The sequence below is a fragment of the Leucoraja erinacea genome, chromosome 2 (assembly GCF_028641065.1).
Source record: "Leucoraja erinacea ecotype New England chromosome 2, Leri_hhj_1, whole genome shotgun sequence".
Classification (NCBI taxonomy): domain Eukaryota; kingdom Metazoa; phylum Chordata; class Chondrichthyes; order Rajiformes; family Rajidae; genus Leucoraja; species Leucoraja erinaceus.
In genome coordinates this window covers 12,452,864-12,469,105 of record NC_073378.1, presented here as the reverse complement: position 1 = coordinate 12,469,105, position 16,242 = coordinate 12,452,864, and the positions used below count along the sequence as shown (strand labels likewise).

Here is a 16,242-nt window from a genome sequence, read left to right as displayed (position 1 = left end):
TAGGCTGAGGTAAGTGCTTGATTATGTTGGCTTTTCCAAGGCAGCGTGAAGTGGAGATGGGGTCATTGCTGGGGAGACTGGATTGTGTGATGGACTGGGCTACATCTACAACTCTCTGCAATTTATTGCTGTCTTGGGCAGAACTAAAACCAAGCTTTGATGCAATTTGACAGTATGCATTCCATGGTACATTATATAACCATATAACCATATAACAATTACAGCACGGAAACAGGCCATCTCGGCCCTTCTAGTCCGTGCCGAACACATAATCTCCCCTAGTCCCATATACCTGCGCTCAGACCATAACCCTCCATTCCCTTCCCATCCATATAACTATCCAATTTATTTTTAAATGATAAAAAACGAACCTGCCTCCACCACCTTCACTGGAAGCTCATTCCACACAGCTACCACTCTCTGAGTAAAGAAGTTCCCCCTCATGTTACCCCTAAACTTCAGTCCCTTAATTCTCATGTCATGTCCCCTTGTTTGAATCTTCCCTACTCTCAGTGGGAAAAGCTTTTCCACGTCAACTCTGTGATTACTTTAGACTTTAGAGATACAGCACACAAACAGGCTCTTCAGCTCCACCGAGTTCACGCCAATCAACAATCACCCCCATACATTAACACTATCCGACACACACTAGGGACATAGAAACATAGAAACATAGAAAATAGGTGCAGGAGTAGGCCATTCAGCCCTTCGAGCCTGCACCGCCATTCAATATGATCATGGCTGATCATCCAACTCAGTATCCTGTATCTGCCTTCTCTCCATACCCCCTGATCCCTTTAGCCACAAGGGCCACATCTAACTCCCTCTTAAATATAGCCAACGAACTGGCCTCAACTACCTTCTGTGGCAGAGAATTCCAGAGATTCAGCACTCTCTGTGTACATTTTTTTTTCTCATCTCAGTCCTAAAAGATTTCCCCTTTATCCTTAAACTGTGACCCCTTGTTCTGGACTTCCCCAACATCGGGAACAATCTTCCTTCATCTAGCCTGTCCAACCCCTTAAGAATTTTGTACGTTTCTATAAGATCCCCCCTCAATCTTCTAAATTTTCGCGAGTACAAACCGAGTCTATCCAGCCTTTCTTCATATGAAAGTCCTGACATCCCAGGAATCAGTCTGGTGAACCTTCTCTGTACTCCCTCTATGGCAAGAATGCCCTTCCTCAGTTTAGGAGACCAAAACTATACACAATACTCCAGGTGTGGTCTCACCAAGACCCAGTACAACTGCAGTAGAACCTCCCTGCTCCTATACTCAAATTCCAAAATGCTACCATCAGGCAGGAGGTACAGAAATCTGAAGATGTACATCACTAGGTTTAGAAACACTTACATTCCTACAAATATCAGATTCTTGAACCAACTCGCACATTCTAATTCCTACTCCAGCAATAGAACACCACAGACAACCTATTCCACTATTATAGACTTATTTTGCTTCTAATATCTTTTTTTTTTCTCCACAGCCTTTTTAATTATTTTTACTGTTTTGCTGTATTTATGTGCAATCTACGCATATCGAATTTATATTTTTGTTTTTCGTTTAATCCTACATGCCTTAGATGCCGCTGCAAACAGGGTTTTCATTGCGATGCAAGATTCAAAGTGTTGGAGTAATTCAATGGGTCAGGCAGCATCTCTGGAGAACAGTGATAGGTAACTTTGGGTCGGGACCTTTCTTCAGATGTCTGATTAATGGTCCCAACATGAAACATCACCTGTCCATGTTTTCCAGGATGCTGCATGACCTAATGAGTTACTCCAAAACTTTCAGTCTTCTTTTGGAAACCAGTGTCTACAGTTCCTTGTTTCTACTTCATGATGTTCAATGTACCTGTATATCAGTCTGAAGAAAGGTCCCAACCCAAAATGTTTTCTGTCTATTTTTCTCCGCAAATGCTGCTTGACCTGCTGAGTTCCTCCAGCGCTTTGTGTTTTTGTTATTGTTGCATAGTGCTTCACGTTAAATTTATTTATTTACTTATATTTTATCAAATATTTAAACCTCTTTTAAATGCTGCTATATCTGCTTTAGCAGCCTCATCTGGCAGCTTGTTTCATATGCATACCACCCAATGAGTGAAAAAGGTGTCCCTCGGGATTCTATTATATCTTGCTCCTCTCAACTTAAACCGATGTTCTCTGGTTTTGGATTCCCTTAAACTGGGCGAAAGACTCTGTGTATTCATTCTGTCTATTGTCTTCATAATTTTTATATCTCCGTAGGACCCCTTAACCTGCTGCACTCCAAGGAATAAAGTCCAAGCCTGTTCAATCTCTCATAGCACTGTCTCTCGAGTCCTGGCAACATTTTCGTATTTTTTTTTTGCACTCTTTCCAGCTTAATTACATCGTTCCGATAGCAAGGCGTCCCACCTTCACACAGTAATCCAAATGTGGCGACACCAACATCTTGTACAACTAAAGCATAATGTCCCAACCCAGCTACCTGACTGATGAAGGCCAATATACCAAAAGCGATTTTTACCATTCTACCTATGGGTGACAACCACTTTCAGGGAACTATGCATGTGTATTCCTTGATCTCTCTATAGCATTCCCCAGGACCCTGTGAGGCAGCAGATCTACCATCACTGCCACCTGTGCTGGCCTAACCCAAAACTTAAAACCTAAATCTAAAACCTATAATTAAATTCTTAACCTACAAAGACAACTCACAATTGCCCCGCAGGCTGGACATGTTATATAAATTATTATTTAATCTAATGTAATTAGTACAGAATGACCTTTGGTTGGCAATGAGGAATATGGTCCACATGGGTATTACAAGCTAATACTACCAATTCTATCACTGTGGAATGATATGATGAAATGATAGAAACACAGTGACTTTAACTTGGAATAAGCGTTAAAGGCGCTTCCCAAATCTGAGGAAGAAACATTATTGCCATAGAGGGAGTGCAGAGACGGTTCACCAGACTGATTCCTGGGATGTCAGGACTGTCTTATGAAGAAAGACTGGATAGACTTGGTTTATACTCTCTCTAATTTTAGAAGATTGAGAGGGGATCTTATAGAAACTTACAAAATTCTTAAGGGGTTGGACAGGCTAGATGCAGGAAGATTGTTCCCGATGTTAGGGAAGTCCAGGACAAGGGGTCACAGCTTAAGGATAAAGGGGAAATCCTTTAAAACCGAGATGAGAAGAACTTTTTTCACGCAGAGAGTGGTGAATCTCTGGAACTCTCTGCCACAGAGGGTAGTTGAGGCCAGTTCATTGGCTATATTTAAGAGGGAGTTAGATGTGGCCCTTGTGGCTAAGGGGATCAGGGGGTATGGAGAGAAGGCAGATACGGGATACTGAGTTGGATGATCAGCCATGATCATATTGAATGGCGGTGCAGGCTCGAAGGGCCGAATGGCCTACTCCTGCACCTAATTTCTATGTTTCCCAGGTGAATGAGGGAGAAAGTTTTCTCTTTGAGAGTTTTAGATTCCTACTCACGGCAGTAAGGTTTAAATCATTTAACTGACATATCTATCATTTAAATCCTGGGATGCAATTGCTGCTTTTGATCAACTCAATGTAGATATTTACATTTTTTGTGCAGTAAGTTAATTCATTTTGCTAGCAGTAACTTGACCATTGACTAAATAAGAATATTTTAATGATGCATGGAAATACCTAAACTGTTGAAATAAAACATTGACTTCTCCAATTTTACTAGTCCCTGCTTTCTCCTTCTTTCCCCTCCCATTCCCAGCTCTCCCACAGCCCACTGTCTGTCTCCACCTCTTCCTTTCTTCCTCCCGCCTCCCCCCCCACCCCCACATCAGTCTGAAGCAGGGTCTCATCCAGAAACATTGCCTTTTTCCTTCGCTCCATAGATGCTGCCTCACCCGCTGAATTTTTCCAGCATTTTTGTCTACCTTTGATTTTCCAGCATCTGCAGATCCTTTAAAAAAAAATAAAACTTCCAGTTCATTTCCCAAATAATGAACACAGTACAATATGTTGCACTGCTAATGCATAACTAAGAAGTGGCAAAGTGAGAATAGCTTATGCAGTAACTTGAAACTAAACCACAGTTTCATAACAAATTAGCAATTGTTTTTTTAACACACCTCTTCCCTTGAAGGCATTGACGCAAGTGGGGAGTTGAATTCCACAGATGACAATTACGCTCCGGTTCCTTGCCAGAGTTACAATTTTCCTCTGTATGTTCCACTTTTCTACCGTAGATGAGTCCAATCTTGTACCCTTTCTCTACACATGCACTGTCCAACCACATAGCATTCAGCTGCTCATTTCCCCTTCCAACTATCAAAAATTCCAAATGCCATGCCCTCGTGATCTTCCGAGTTTGATACTAAAAAATTATAATGGAATTCTCTTCTGTGTTTTAAATTCACATATCATACCAATATCTTATATTTACAAATTTCTATTCTTTAGTTTAGTTTAGTTTCGGGATACAGCGCGGAAACAGGCTCTTCGGCCCACTGAGAACGTACCCCGACCAGCGTTCCCTGCTCATTAACACTACCCTACACACACTGGGGAGACTTTACATAGAAACATAGAAACATAGAAATTAGGTGCAGGAGTAGGCCATTCGGCCCTTCGAGCCTGCACCGCCATTCAATATGATCATGGCTGATCATCCAACTCAGTATCCTGTACCTGCCTTCTCTCCATACCCCCTGATCCCCTTAGCCACAAGGGCCACATCTAACTCGTTCTTAAATATAGCCAATGAACTGGCCTCAACTACCCTCTGTGGCAGAGAGTTCCAGAGATTCACCACTCTCTGCGTGAAAAAAGTTCTTCTCATCTCGGTTTTAAAGGATTTCCCCTTTATCCTTAAGCTGTGACCCCTTGTCCTGGACTTCCCTAACATCGGGAACAATCTTCCTGCATCTAGCATGTCCAACCCCTTAAGAATTTTGTAAGTTTCTATAAGATTCCCTCTCAATCTCCTAAATTCTAGAGAGTATAAACCAAGTCTATTCAGTCTTTCTTCATAAGACAGTCCTGACATCCCAGGAATCAGTCTGGTGAACCTTCTCTGCACTCCCTCTATGGCAATAATGTCCTTCCTCAGATTTGGAGACCAAAACTGCACGCAATACTCCAGGTGTGGTCTCACCAAGACCCTGTACAACTGCAGTAGAACCTCTCTGCTCCTATACTCAAATCCTTTTGCAATGAAAGCCAACATGCCATTCGCTTTCTTTACTGCCTGCTGCACCTGCATGCCTACCTTCAATGACTGGTGTACCATGACACCCAGGTCTCGCTGCATCTCCCCCTTTCCCAATCGGCCACCATATAGATAATAGTCCTGCTTTCCTGTTTTTGCCACCAAAATAGATAACCTCACATTTATCCACATTATACTGCATCTGCCAAACATTTGCCCACTCACACAGCCTACCCAAGTCACCCTGCAGTCTCCTAGCATCCTCCTCACAGCTAACACTGCCCCCCAGCTTAGTGTCATCCGCAAACTTGGAAATATTGCCTTCAATTCCCTCATCCAAATCATTAATATATATTGTAAATAGCTGGGGTCCCAGTACTGAGCCTTGTGGTACCCCACTAGTCACTGCCTGCCATTGTGAAAAGGACCCGTTTACTCTTATATCAAGCCAATTAACCTACAAACTTGTACTTCTTTGGAGTGTGAGAGGAAACCGAAGATCTCAGAGAAAACTCACGCACGGGGAGAATGTACAAACTCCGTACAGACAGCACCCGCAGTCGGGATCGAACCCGGGCCTCTGGCGCTACCAGAGCTGTTATGGGCCTGTCCTACTTAGGCGACTTTTTAGGCGACAGCAGGAGATTACGCAGTCGCCACATGTTGCCGGGGAGTCACCTTCATGGCAGCAAATGAAGCCGCCATGAAGAGTAGCGAGAATCCTCGTGCCATAGGTGGGTTGTCAGGAGGGTTGAAGGTTCGTGTAGGTTCTGGTAGGTTGTAGACGGTGCTGACTGGTGAATTTCATTGGCTCATTGGAAAAAAAAGTTAAAAAGGCATTAACTTTACCGCTGTGCCATGCCGCCCTTGCAATATAGGATTCACCGGCCTTTAGCGATGGCAAATGTGCTTTTGAAGTTGAAGCTATTTACAATATACATCAATGATTTGGATGAAGGGATTCAAAGTAACATCAGCAAATTTGCAGATGCCACAAAGCTGGGTGGCAGTGTGAACTGTGAGGAGGATGCTATGAGAACGGAAGGTGAGTTGGACAGGTTGGGGGAGTGGGCAGATGTATGGCAAATGGAGTTTAATGTGGATAAATGTGAACTTATCCACTTTTGGTATCAAAAACAGGAAGGCAGATTACTATCTATTTTGTTAAAATGCAACAAAATTCATTTTGTTGTCTCTAATATGAGGTAATGACAATACATTGAATACAATACAATACAATACATTACCAAATGTTCTCTGCCACTTGCTCTGGCAGCTTACACACCACACTCTATGTGAAACTGTTGCTGTTCAGGTCCCCTTTAAATCTTTGCCCTCTCAACATAAATCTATGCTTTCTCGTGTTAAAATTACCCAGCCTGGGAAAAAAACTGTGATATTTACTTTAACTATGCCCCTCGTGATTTAATGCCGAAGGGCCTATTTCCATGCAGTATAAGCCTATACAATAACTATAGGCCTATCCTGCTGGGCAGGTCCCACAACCTTACTATTAACAAAACATTACAAAGATCAAGAAGCTAAATGGGCAGTAACTGACCCCAGTAAGATAATTTGTTTCGCCCTAACCCTAGCAAAATGTTGATGGCTATTCACTCTATCTATGTCCCTCATGTTTTAAGGTCGATAAGGTCACCTTCAGCCTCCCATGCTCCAGGGAAAAAAAACCTCAGCCTTTCTCATCTCTTCTTCTAGTTCTAACTGATGATTCCACTTGTGGGAGATTCGATGACTAGAGGTCATAGCCTCGGAATTAAAGGATATTCCTTTACGAAGGAGGTGAGGAGAAATTTCTTTAGTCAGAGGGTGGTGAATCTGTGGAATTCTTTGCCACGGAAGGCTGTGGAGGCTGAGTCAATTGATATTTTTGAGGCAGAGATAGATAGATTCTTGATTCGTAAGGGTGTCAGGGGGTATGGATAGAATGCAAGAGGCTGGGGTTAGGAGGGAGTGATAGACCAACCATGATTGAATGGCGGAGCAGACAATGGGCTGAATGACCTAATTCTGCTCCTATCACATTACCTTATGAAGCTCTCCAGTCTCGGTAACAACCTTGTGCACCTTTTCTGCACACTTCTCCATGTAGTGACATCTTTCTGAGAGCTAGGTGATTAGAACAGAACACAATGCTGAAACTGTGCTTTCACCAAAATTATTACAGTTGTAACTAACTTTGGTGCTCAATGCCCCAACCAATGAAAGCAAGTAAACCAAATTCTATTTTTCACCACCCTATCCACATGTGTCACCAATTTCTCTTTCTGTGGCTTCTGGCTGACCTGCTGTGTGTTTCCTGCCTTTTCAGTTTTTGGTTTTGAGCTGGTCAGCTTGGGTTCACTTTTCTCATGTTTGAAATAGACTTGAATTTATACTGTACCTTTCATAACTTTGCACATCCACAATGATTGACACAAATATCCATGTTTGAAGTGCAGTCACGGTTACAGTATGGAACATCCATTAGAAGATGTCTGCATTGTTGCTTCAGGAGACTGCAATGTAATTGCATGCAAGTATCTATTTATGTTTAAGCATTGTTGATTGAGGGCTAAGTTTGGCTTGGACACTTGAATAATTCCACCTAGCCTTTGCCACTTTGTCACTTACTACACCCATCTGCTAATCACACACCCCCCCCCCCCCCCCCCCCCCCCCTCACTTGTTCCCACCAGTGCTGGTGTAACACAACGGGTCAGACAGCATCTTTGGAGAACATTGATTGGGTGACGTTTTGGATCGGGATCCTTCTTAGCCTAACCCACTGTTACGACAGCACATTGTGTCCTTTTGTGGAAAGCAGCATCTGCAGGTCCTTGTTTCTCCACTTATCACTTGGCAGGTTTTGCCCCGGCCCCAACTCACTTTTCCAGCTTTCTCCCCCCTACTAAAATCAGGCTGAGGAAAGGTGCGGTCCAGAAACGTAGCCTGCCCATTCCCCCCACAGATGCCTCCTGACCCGCTGAGTTCCCTCCGCGCTTTGTGGTTTCCTGTAAATCATTCCCATGCTCATCTTCAAAATAATGTATGAAATCTTACCCTTTTAGCTGAGAGGGCAAATAGGACACAAATGTATTGTTCTGATTTTTTGTTAAAACTCGTGATAGTGCAGCACTACCTGAATGATGTACTGAAATGCCAGCTCAGATGTCTTATTTTCAAAGGTACCCTCAATGCTGATCCCGGGACTCACAAACGCACACAGACTCGCAGCTCCTATACATGGGACAGAACAGTGTTTTTCGTGCATGCCTCATCAACCCAGACTTCTATATGAATTGATAGGCACAAAGTGTGGAGTAACAAAGCGCGAAGTGCATATGTATAGTGATACTTGTACTGCACTGCATAGAAAAATAAATTTCACCGTGCGTGATAAATAAGGTACCATACCATATCATAACTCAGCGGATCAGGCAGCATCTCTGGAGAAAAGGGATGGGTGACGTTTCGGGTCGTGAGCCTTCTTCACGCTGCGACTCAGACTGAAGAAGGGTCCCAACCCATCCTTTTTCTCTCTCCAGCCATGCTGCCTGACCCGCTGAGTTACTCCAGCACTTTGTATCTATCTTTGGTATAAACCAGCACCTGCAATTCTTTGTTTCTACCGATGAGTTGCTGGAATCGAATAATTAAAACTCAGTATTAGAAACATAGAAACATAGAAATTAGGTGCAGGAGTAGGCCATTCGGCCCTTCGAGCCTGCACCGCCATTCAACATGATCATGGCTGATCATCCAACTCAGTATCCCGTACCTGCCTTCTCTCCATACCCCCTGATCCCCTTAGCCACAAGGGCCACATCTAACTCCCTCTTAAATATAGCCAATGAACTGGCCTCAACTACCCACTGTGGCAGAGAGTTCCAGAGATTCACCACTCTCTGCGTGAAAAATAACTCAAGTTTCAGGATCAGGCATCTCTCGGTTTTAAGGATGGGTGACCCTTATCCTTAAGCTGTGACCCCTTGTCCTGGACTTCCCTAACATCGGAGAACAATCTTCCTGCATCTAGCCTGTCCAACCCCCTTAGAATTTTGTAAGTTTCCACAAGATCCCCTCTCAATCTTCTAAATTCTAGAGAGTATAAACCAAGTCTATCCAGTCTTTCTTCATAAGACAGTCCTGACATCCCAGGAATCAGTCTGGTGAACCGTCTCTGCACTCCCTCTGTGCAAGATTTTATGAATTCTACCCCTCTATATTAAACTGTAGATGCGCATTCCTTGGGTTCAGTCCTAATGCGTACTGATCGTTGAAGTGACAATGTTACTGCTGACGTGACATCTCTGATGATCCGTGGAATTTGACAGAACTAATCGGATGGGTCAGAAAGTTCACAAATTAAAATCTGTTAAAATATGTTTTGCAGTCTTCAGGAGTTCAACCTGAAAAAGGAGGGAGAGTTGAATGCTGACTGAACGGTTGCTTTGGGGCATCCTTGTTAATACGTAGAAGACATTTTAATCAAGATGCTCTCGCGGTTTGCGTGGAAGGAATTTGTATGTTTTGATTCCTGCCGTTAAATGCGCAGTTTACGGGAGCAGCAACATCATTTCAAAGGAAGGTGTTAACCGTTTGGGCGAGGCAAGTAAAATAGTTGGAACAAGATTATGGGGATCGTCAAGGGTGACCTTTAAAACGAGCAAGGTCAGGTAAATGGTCCAACCCCGGGTAAGCTGTGACGAATGCTGTTTGGCACTGCACCAAAATTGCTTGACATCAGCCTGCGTGCCAGCACTGACATCACTGGACCTCCCAAATATTCCTTTGGCGCCGAAAACCTAATTTGCATGTGCGCAAAGGGCCACAATATAAAAACAACTTATTGAAAAGAATTCCAGCTTCTCTCGCATAGATGGGTTTAAGAGAGAGTTAGATAGAGCTCTAGGGGCTAGTGGAGTCAAGGGATATGGGGAGAAGGCAGGCACGTGTTATTGATAGGGGACGATCAGCCATGATCACAATGAATGGCGGTGCTGGCTCGAAGGGCCGAATGGCCTCCTCCTGCCCCTATTTTCTATGTTTCTATGTACTTTACCTTAATATTTCTCTAAACTGTGGCCAGGCTTGCAGAATTGCGGTAACTTGTATTATCTGCAATTGCTGCTTTGAGTAAAGTACCTGGGGCAATGGAGAACCAGCTGACATAGGTTTAAGGTGGGGGGGAAGAATATATAATAGGAATCTGAGATGTAACTTTTGCACACAAAGGGTGGTGGGTGTGCGGAACGAGTTGCCAGAGAAGGAAGTTGAGGCAGGGACTATCGCAACGAGGTTTAGAGGGATACGGGCCAAGCGCGGTCAGGGGGTCTAGTGTAGATGGGATATGTTGGCCAACGTGGGCAAATTTCCACGTTGAGTGTTACTCCCCTGACCTCAAATGTTTCAAAATCGCACCTAGCCCAATTTAAAAGCGGGTTATTACGTTCACTGAAAAATCACCGCATTAACACCCTGATCATTCCAAACAGGTTGCTCGAGAAATCGTACCGGCTAAGCCTTGTTGCCATCGGTATAAGTGTCTCTAGACAAGGAGATTGGCAGAATCCAATTTCCAAATGTCAAAAGATCCCCTCCCGACCCTCGCTGTTTAACTAAACACCTGTCGCAGAAGGAACTGCAGATGCTGGAAAATCGAAGGTACACAAAAATGCTGGAGAAACTCAGCGGGTGCAACAGCATCTATGGAGCGAAGGAAATAGGCAACGTTTTGGGCCGAAACGTTGCCTATTTCCTTCGCTCCATAGATGCTGCTGCACCCGCTGAGTTTCTCCAGCATTTTTGTGCACCTGTCGCAGCTTCTCGCTTCGTACTTCAACACTCCGGATACCGGCGTTAAACATCAGTAAATCGCGCCTAATCGGAATGATCTTTCATTATTCGATGAACACATTTATTTTTCAAAGCAAGTATGATATTGGGATTTTAACACTGACCTAGTTTGAAAGTGTGAATGTGCTGTGATTCAAGGCGGATGCTCTCGTTGTCTCGCAATAATGGGAGTGCCTTGAAAGTGGTTAAACGAGATGTACTGGTAACTGCACCGGAGAACACTCATTTGGCTGTGAACTGGACGGAAGTATGCAACATAAGGCGCTGCTCCAAATAGATGCCTCTGCTCACCACACTAATGCTCGTCTGTGAAAGTCTGCATTTTTTCAAGTATATATGTCATGTTGTTCACCTGGAGAAGGCGCGTATGTTTGTGTACGCATCAATCTGTCCCCCCCCCCCCCCCCCCCCCCCCTCACATAGATATCAGTACAGCTTTCAAAGAAATACCGATGGCCATAAATATAATTTAAAATGCTTTGTGAAAAAATACAATGACTACTCATATGTCAGCACAGATAAATATGCGAAATGCATACAAAAATGCTGCAGTTTGCAGAAACATGAAATAAAATTGAGGGGGGAACTTATAGAAACTTACAAAATTCTGAAGGGGTTGGACAGGCTAGATGCAGGAAGATTGTTCCCGATGTTGGGGGTAGTCCAGAACAAGGGGACACAGTTTAAGGATAAAGGGGAAATCTTTTAGGATTGAGATGAGAAAAACAGAGTGGTGAATCTCTGGAATTCTCTGCCACATAATGTAGTTGAGGGCAGTTTATTGGCTATATTTAAGAGGGAGTTAGATGTGGCCTTTGTGGCTAAAGGGATCAGGGGGTATGGAGAGAAAGCAGGTACAGGATACTGAGTTGGGTGATCAGCCATGATCATATTGAATGGCGGTGCAGGCTCGAAGGGCCGAATGGCCTACTCCTGCACCTATTTTCTTTGTTTCTATGTTATTATTGTCACTTACACCGAGGTAAAGTGAAAAGCTTCTTTTTGCGCGCTATATAAACAGATCATAGAAAATGCTGGAAATATCCAGCAGGTCAGACAGCAGCAGAGGGGAGAGAAGCAGGGAGATGTAAAGGTCATCTTTCTGGAGGGAACTCTGACCCGCTGAATTATGATCAGCCATGATCACAATGAATGGCGGTGTTGGCACGAAGGGCCGAATGGCCTCCTCTTGTACCTAGTTTCTATTACCGTGGCACCCTGTGGTTTGATTAAGGTTTTAGCGTCCGCAGTTCCTTGTGTCTCGGAAGATCGCCTTTTATGTTTCTATTTTCGTCATTTTTTTTTACAGGAACCTTTATGACTGTGCGAGGCTTACTTTGATGCAGCCCTTCATCCAAGTGCTCTGTGATGATGCGGAGATACAAGATGCAGCTGCCCGTGGCAATCTCCAGATTCACGCGTGGTTGGTCGAAAGAAGGGCACATCCATTGAGGAAGTGTGTGTGTGGATTACCTGCAGCAGAGACTTTGATGTTGCGATATAATTCAAGTTGTTTACATTTTCTAACATCTTTGACTGGGAATTCAAAGTGCGAATGATTAAGAATGTATTGTTTGAAATCGGGAAAATAAAGTATATCGGAACCTTTGAAGTGCCCGCAATCCCTCGATTTCTTTGCACACCGTGAAGTGTGACTGGACATCCTTAACTATGCATTTGCATCAGAACTCACTGATCAGGCAAAAAGTCGCCCTCACAGTTCGGGATGGAATGCCCCAATACTAAACTCTGATACAATTACATATTGACCTGGTCCAAAATTTCGATTACTGGCGTGTGTGGATTCTTGGGAGCGCCAAAGTAACTTTCCGCTGATACATTTCATGTGAAGTTTGTGTTTGTTATACCTCGCGTTAATTGTAATTACGAGATCTACTGGAATATAATCAGTAAAGGAATTGAATATAATCAATTGTTATCATTTATAACAATTAAAAATAATGAAAATCAAACTTGTCTTAAAGGTCTCTCCAAATAGTTTTGTTTTATTGGGGATCACGTCGGTGAAAATAAATACACGCTTTCGTTAGCATATTTAAACTTAGGTCTGAAGAAAGGTTCTGACCCTAAAGGTTCTGTCCTTTTCCTCCACAGATGCTGTCTGGTGCACGAGTCCTCCGGCACTTTGCGCTTTGCTTAAGGTATCACATGGAGCTTGGCTGGAAAGGGCACAGAGAAGATTTACGAAGATGTTGCCAGAACTCGAGGGTCTGAGCTATGGGCAGAGGTTGAGTGGGCGGGGCCTCTATTCCTTGAAGAGCAGGAGGATGAGGGGTGATCTTATAGATGTGTATGTCATGAGAGTAACAGATCGGGTAGATGTACCGAGTCTCTTGCCTAGAGTGGGTGAATCGAGGGCCAGGGGACCTAGGTTGAAGGTGAAGGGGAGAAGATTTAATAGGAATCTGAGGGGTAACTTGTTCACACAAAGGGTGGTGGATGCATGGAACAGGCTACCAGAGGAGGTAGTTGAGGCAGAAATGATCCCAACATTTAAGAAACAGTTAGACAGGTACACGGATAGGACAGGTTTGGGGGGTAGGGACCAAATGCTAGCAGGTGGGACTAGTGTAGCTGGGACATGTTGGCGGGTGTGGGCAAGTTGGGCCAAAGGACCTGTTTCCGCACTGTATCGTTCTATGACTATGACTCTCTGAGGCAATGGGTCGATTTGCCAATAAATAATCATTAGTCAATACATGCAAACGCACATCCGGAATACCTTTGAGAAACTCATTGGTATTAAAGATGTAAACAACCTGCTCAGACAGTTTGGCTCCGCCCCGAACCTTTCAAGGCAGCGGTGTTTCATAATCTGATCTCAACACGCACTTGAGTTTATACATCACTTCTCACGCGAATCCGACTCCTTTTATTTAACTTTTCCACAAGAGTGCCCTTTATCAAATCGCAGAGATGAAAACCGATCGATTGTCAAATCACTGCACGCCACAAACAAGAAGGATTCATTACCAAGGCTTTTTTTAATTCGAAAATATAACGCCCGAGCGTCACTTCATAACACAAAAATAACACAAAATAACCTGCTTACATTGGCAGTGGTCCCGTCTTTAGTAACAGTACTGAGATTTATCAAACTTATTCGCTCGATTCGAGCATTGTCGGTAATATTCTACAAAAAAAAAATTATTAAAAACCACAAAATAAAATTTCTATAGCCCGTCTGGTTACCGTTTGTTTAGAAAACAGATTTATAAATAGTTTTGCACTTTAAAAAAAGATCATAGCTACTTATTTTTGGCACGCAGAGATGCCATCGTTTGCGGCAGAGGTGATCTGATACCCGGCTGATCTCACATTTTCACTCTCAGTTTAACAATGATTGATAATTTACTATATAATCCCCGTAAAATATATACAGTGGTTATCTCGATAACGACCAGAGCAACTGGTTTTGTCGATATACGGATCAGCAGACTAATACTTGGACAAGCAATAATCGAACCGAACCGTTTCTCGGGTTCCTAACGGTGTTCGGGATAAAACGCTCTTTCTATAAGGGTCTAATTAAAAACAAAACAAAAGTGCACAGGAGAGGCTCCGTTATGTTTTCCCCATGGAGTTACTTAAACCCCTCTAAACGATGAGCGAATCGATTTTGTAGGGATGGTAGGGGGCGGGGTGCATCGCTGTTGGCAAGCCGATGCAGGAAAAAGTCTCCGAGTTGGGAATCCTGTTCTGAAAACACCTTGTGGAGAAGGGGTTCGCTCTGTGATCGAGCAAGCTCTGCTCTGACACGGGGAACCTGTAGGGTTGCAGCAGGGAGGTGGCGCCGGGGCTAATGGGGAAGTGTGTGGGCACCGGGGCAGCGGGTGGGTAGGCGAGGAACGGATAGGATATCAGGGGTCGGTTGGACCAGTACAGTCTGCCAACGTTGCAGGGTACTTTGGTTTCTGACATCTTGTCCTCTTGCCTTCGAAAAGGCGTGCTCAAGATGCTGTCAATTGCAAAAGAGCTGGAGAACTTGGCGCTGGACCCTTCTTCCTTGGTGGATGTGGCGAGGACTCCGGGCATGACCACCTCCACGTGTTTGTCGCCCGCTCCGGCTTCCTTCAGAGGCTTGCGGCCAATGCGCTTTCTTCTGCGGCGGAAGACCCCGTCGGCGAAAGTGTACTCGCTGTTCGGGTTGAGCATCCAGTAGTTGTCTTTGCCCCACGGTCTGGATGGGTCGCGGAGCACCTTGACGAAGCAGTCGTTCAAGGACAGGTTGTGGCGGACTGAGTTCCTCCAGCCGGTGTAGGTGCCTCTGAAGAAGGGAAACTTCTTCATCAGGTAGTCGTTGATCTCGGCCAAGGTGAGGCGACCGGTAGCCGAGTCTCTGATCGCCATCGCGATCAGGGCAATGTAGGAGTAGGGAGGTTTGGGACGCCTGGTGTAGGTCTTGGATTTTCCCTCGGAGCAGGAGCTTGTCGGCGCCGGACTGTTCGCAACGCAGTCTCCATCAGATCCCAGTTCCTCCTCCACAGAGAGAGGCGAGGGTACACTACCCTCAGAGTCGCTGCAAACTTCGGCGGGTTTATTTCCAAATCCCCTCTCCTCGAAAACTTCCAAACTCATGGTCGGATTGTGCTTTAGTTTCCCCTCGGAGTGACTTCCGCAACGCGGCTGAGTACCACAGGTATCAATGACTGTGGAGGCTTGAAAGTCCTTTTATATTGAGTGAGACAGTCAGCATGGATGGTCTCGCCCCCGTTGCAAACAGCTGCTGCCCGCTGAGGCGCTGGCAACGTTGTCTCCGCAAATGAATGGAAAGCGGAGATCGCTTTCAGTTGATGTTGTTTTTGTCAAGTTCCAGGCGCTCAGGTAGCTCTTTACTGTCAGCGACAAATCCATCAAGTCTCCAGAGACTCGCTCAGACCTGTATAATATAACCACCCGACCCGTCCAATTCACCATGCAGATGGGGGTGTGGGAGGTGCGAATCGCGGAAACACTCACTCAATCACTCCCCATATTCCACCACTCGCCAGATAGCCCTCGATTGTTATCGTCATGACGTAGAAATCGCTAATACTTCACATCAAAGTGGTCTTCAACAGAGGTGTTTTGACATTTAAAGTTATTGCACATGCCTCCCTCCCCCCCGCACCTGTTGAGTGTGTGCTCGCCCAGGGCTGCTGTATGATTTGAACAGCGTGAAATTGACTCGAGTTGTTTC

The 16,242-nt window shown here is 44.5% G+C and overlaps 1 protein-coding gene across 1 annotated transcript; it reads right to left on the bottom strand.

Moving 5' to 3' along the window:
• Nucleotides 1–14,028: 14,028 nt before the first annotated feature.
• LOC129706974 (forkhead box protein Q1-like) lies at nt 14,029–15,962 on the bottom strand. The gene has a single exon (XM_055651676.1). The coding sequence runs from the start codon at nt 15,639–15,641 to the stop codon at nt 14,661–14,663; it is 981 nt and encodes a 326-aa protein (XP_055507651.1). The 5' UTR covers nt 15,642–15,962; the 3' UTR covers nt 14,029–14,660.
• Nucleotides 15,963–16,242: the final 280 nt, after the last annotated feature.

Excerpts from the sequence above, each read along its gene's own strand:
- LOC129706974 (XM_055651676.1), bottom strand. The coding sequence starts at position 15,641 with ATGAGTTTGGAAGTTTTCGAGGAGAGGGGATTTGGAAATAAACCCGCC.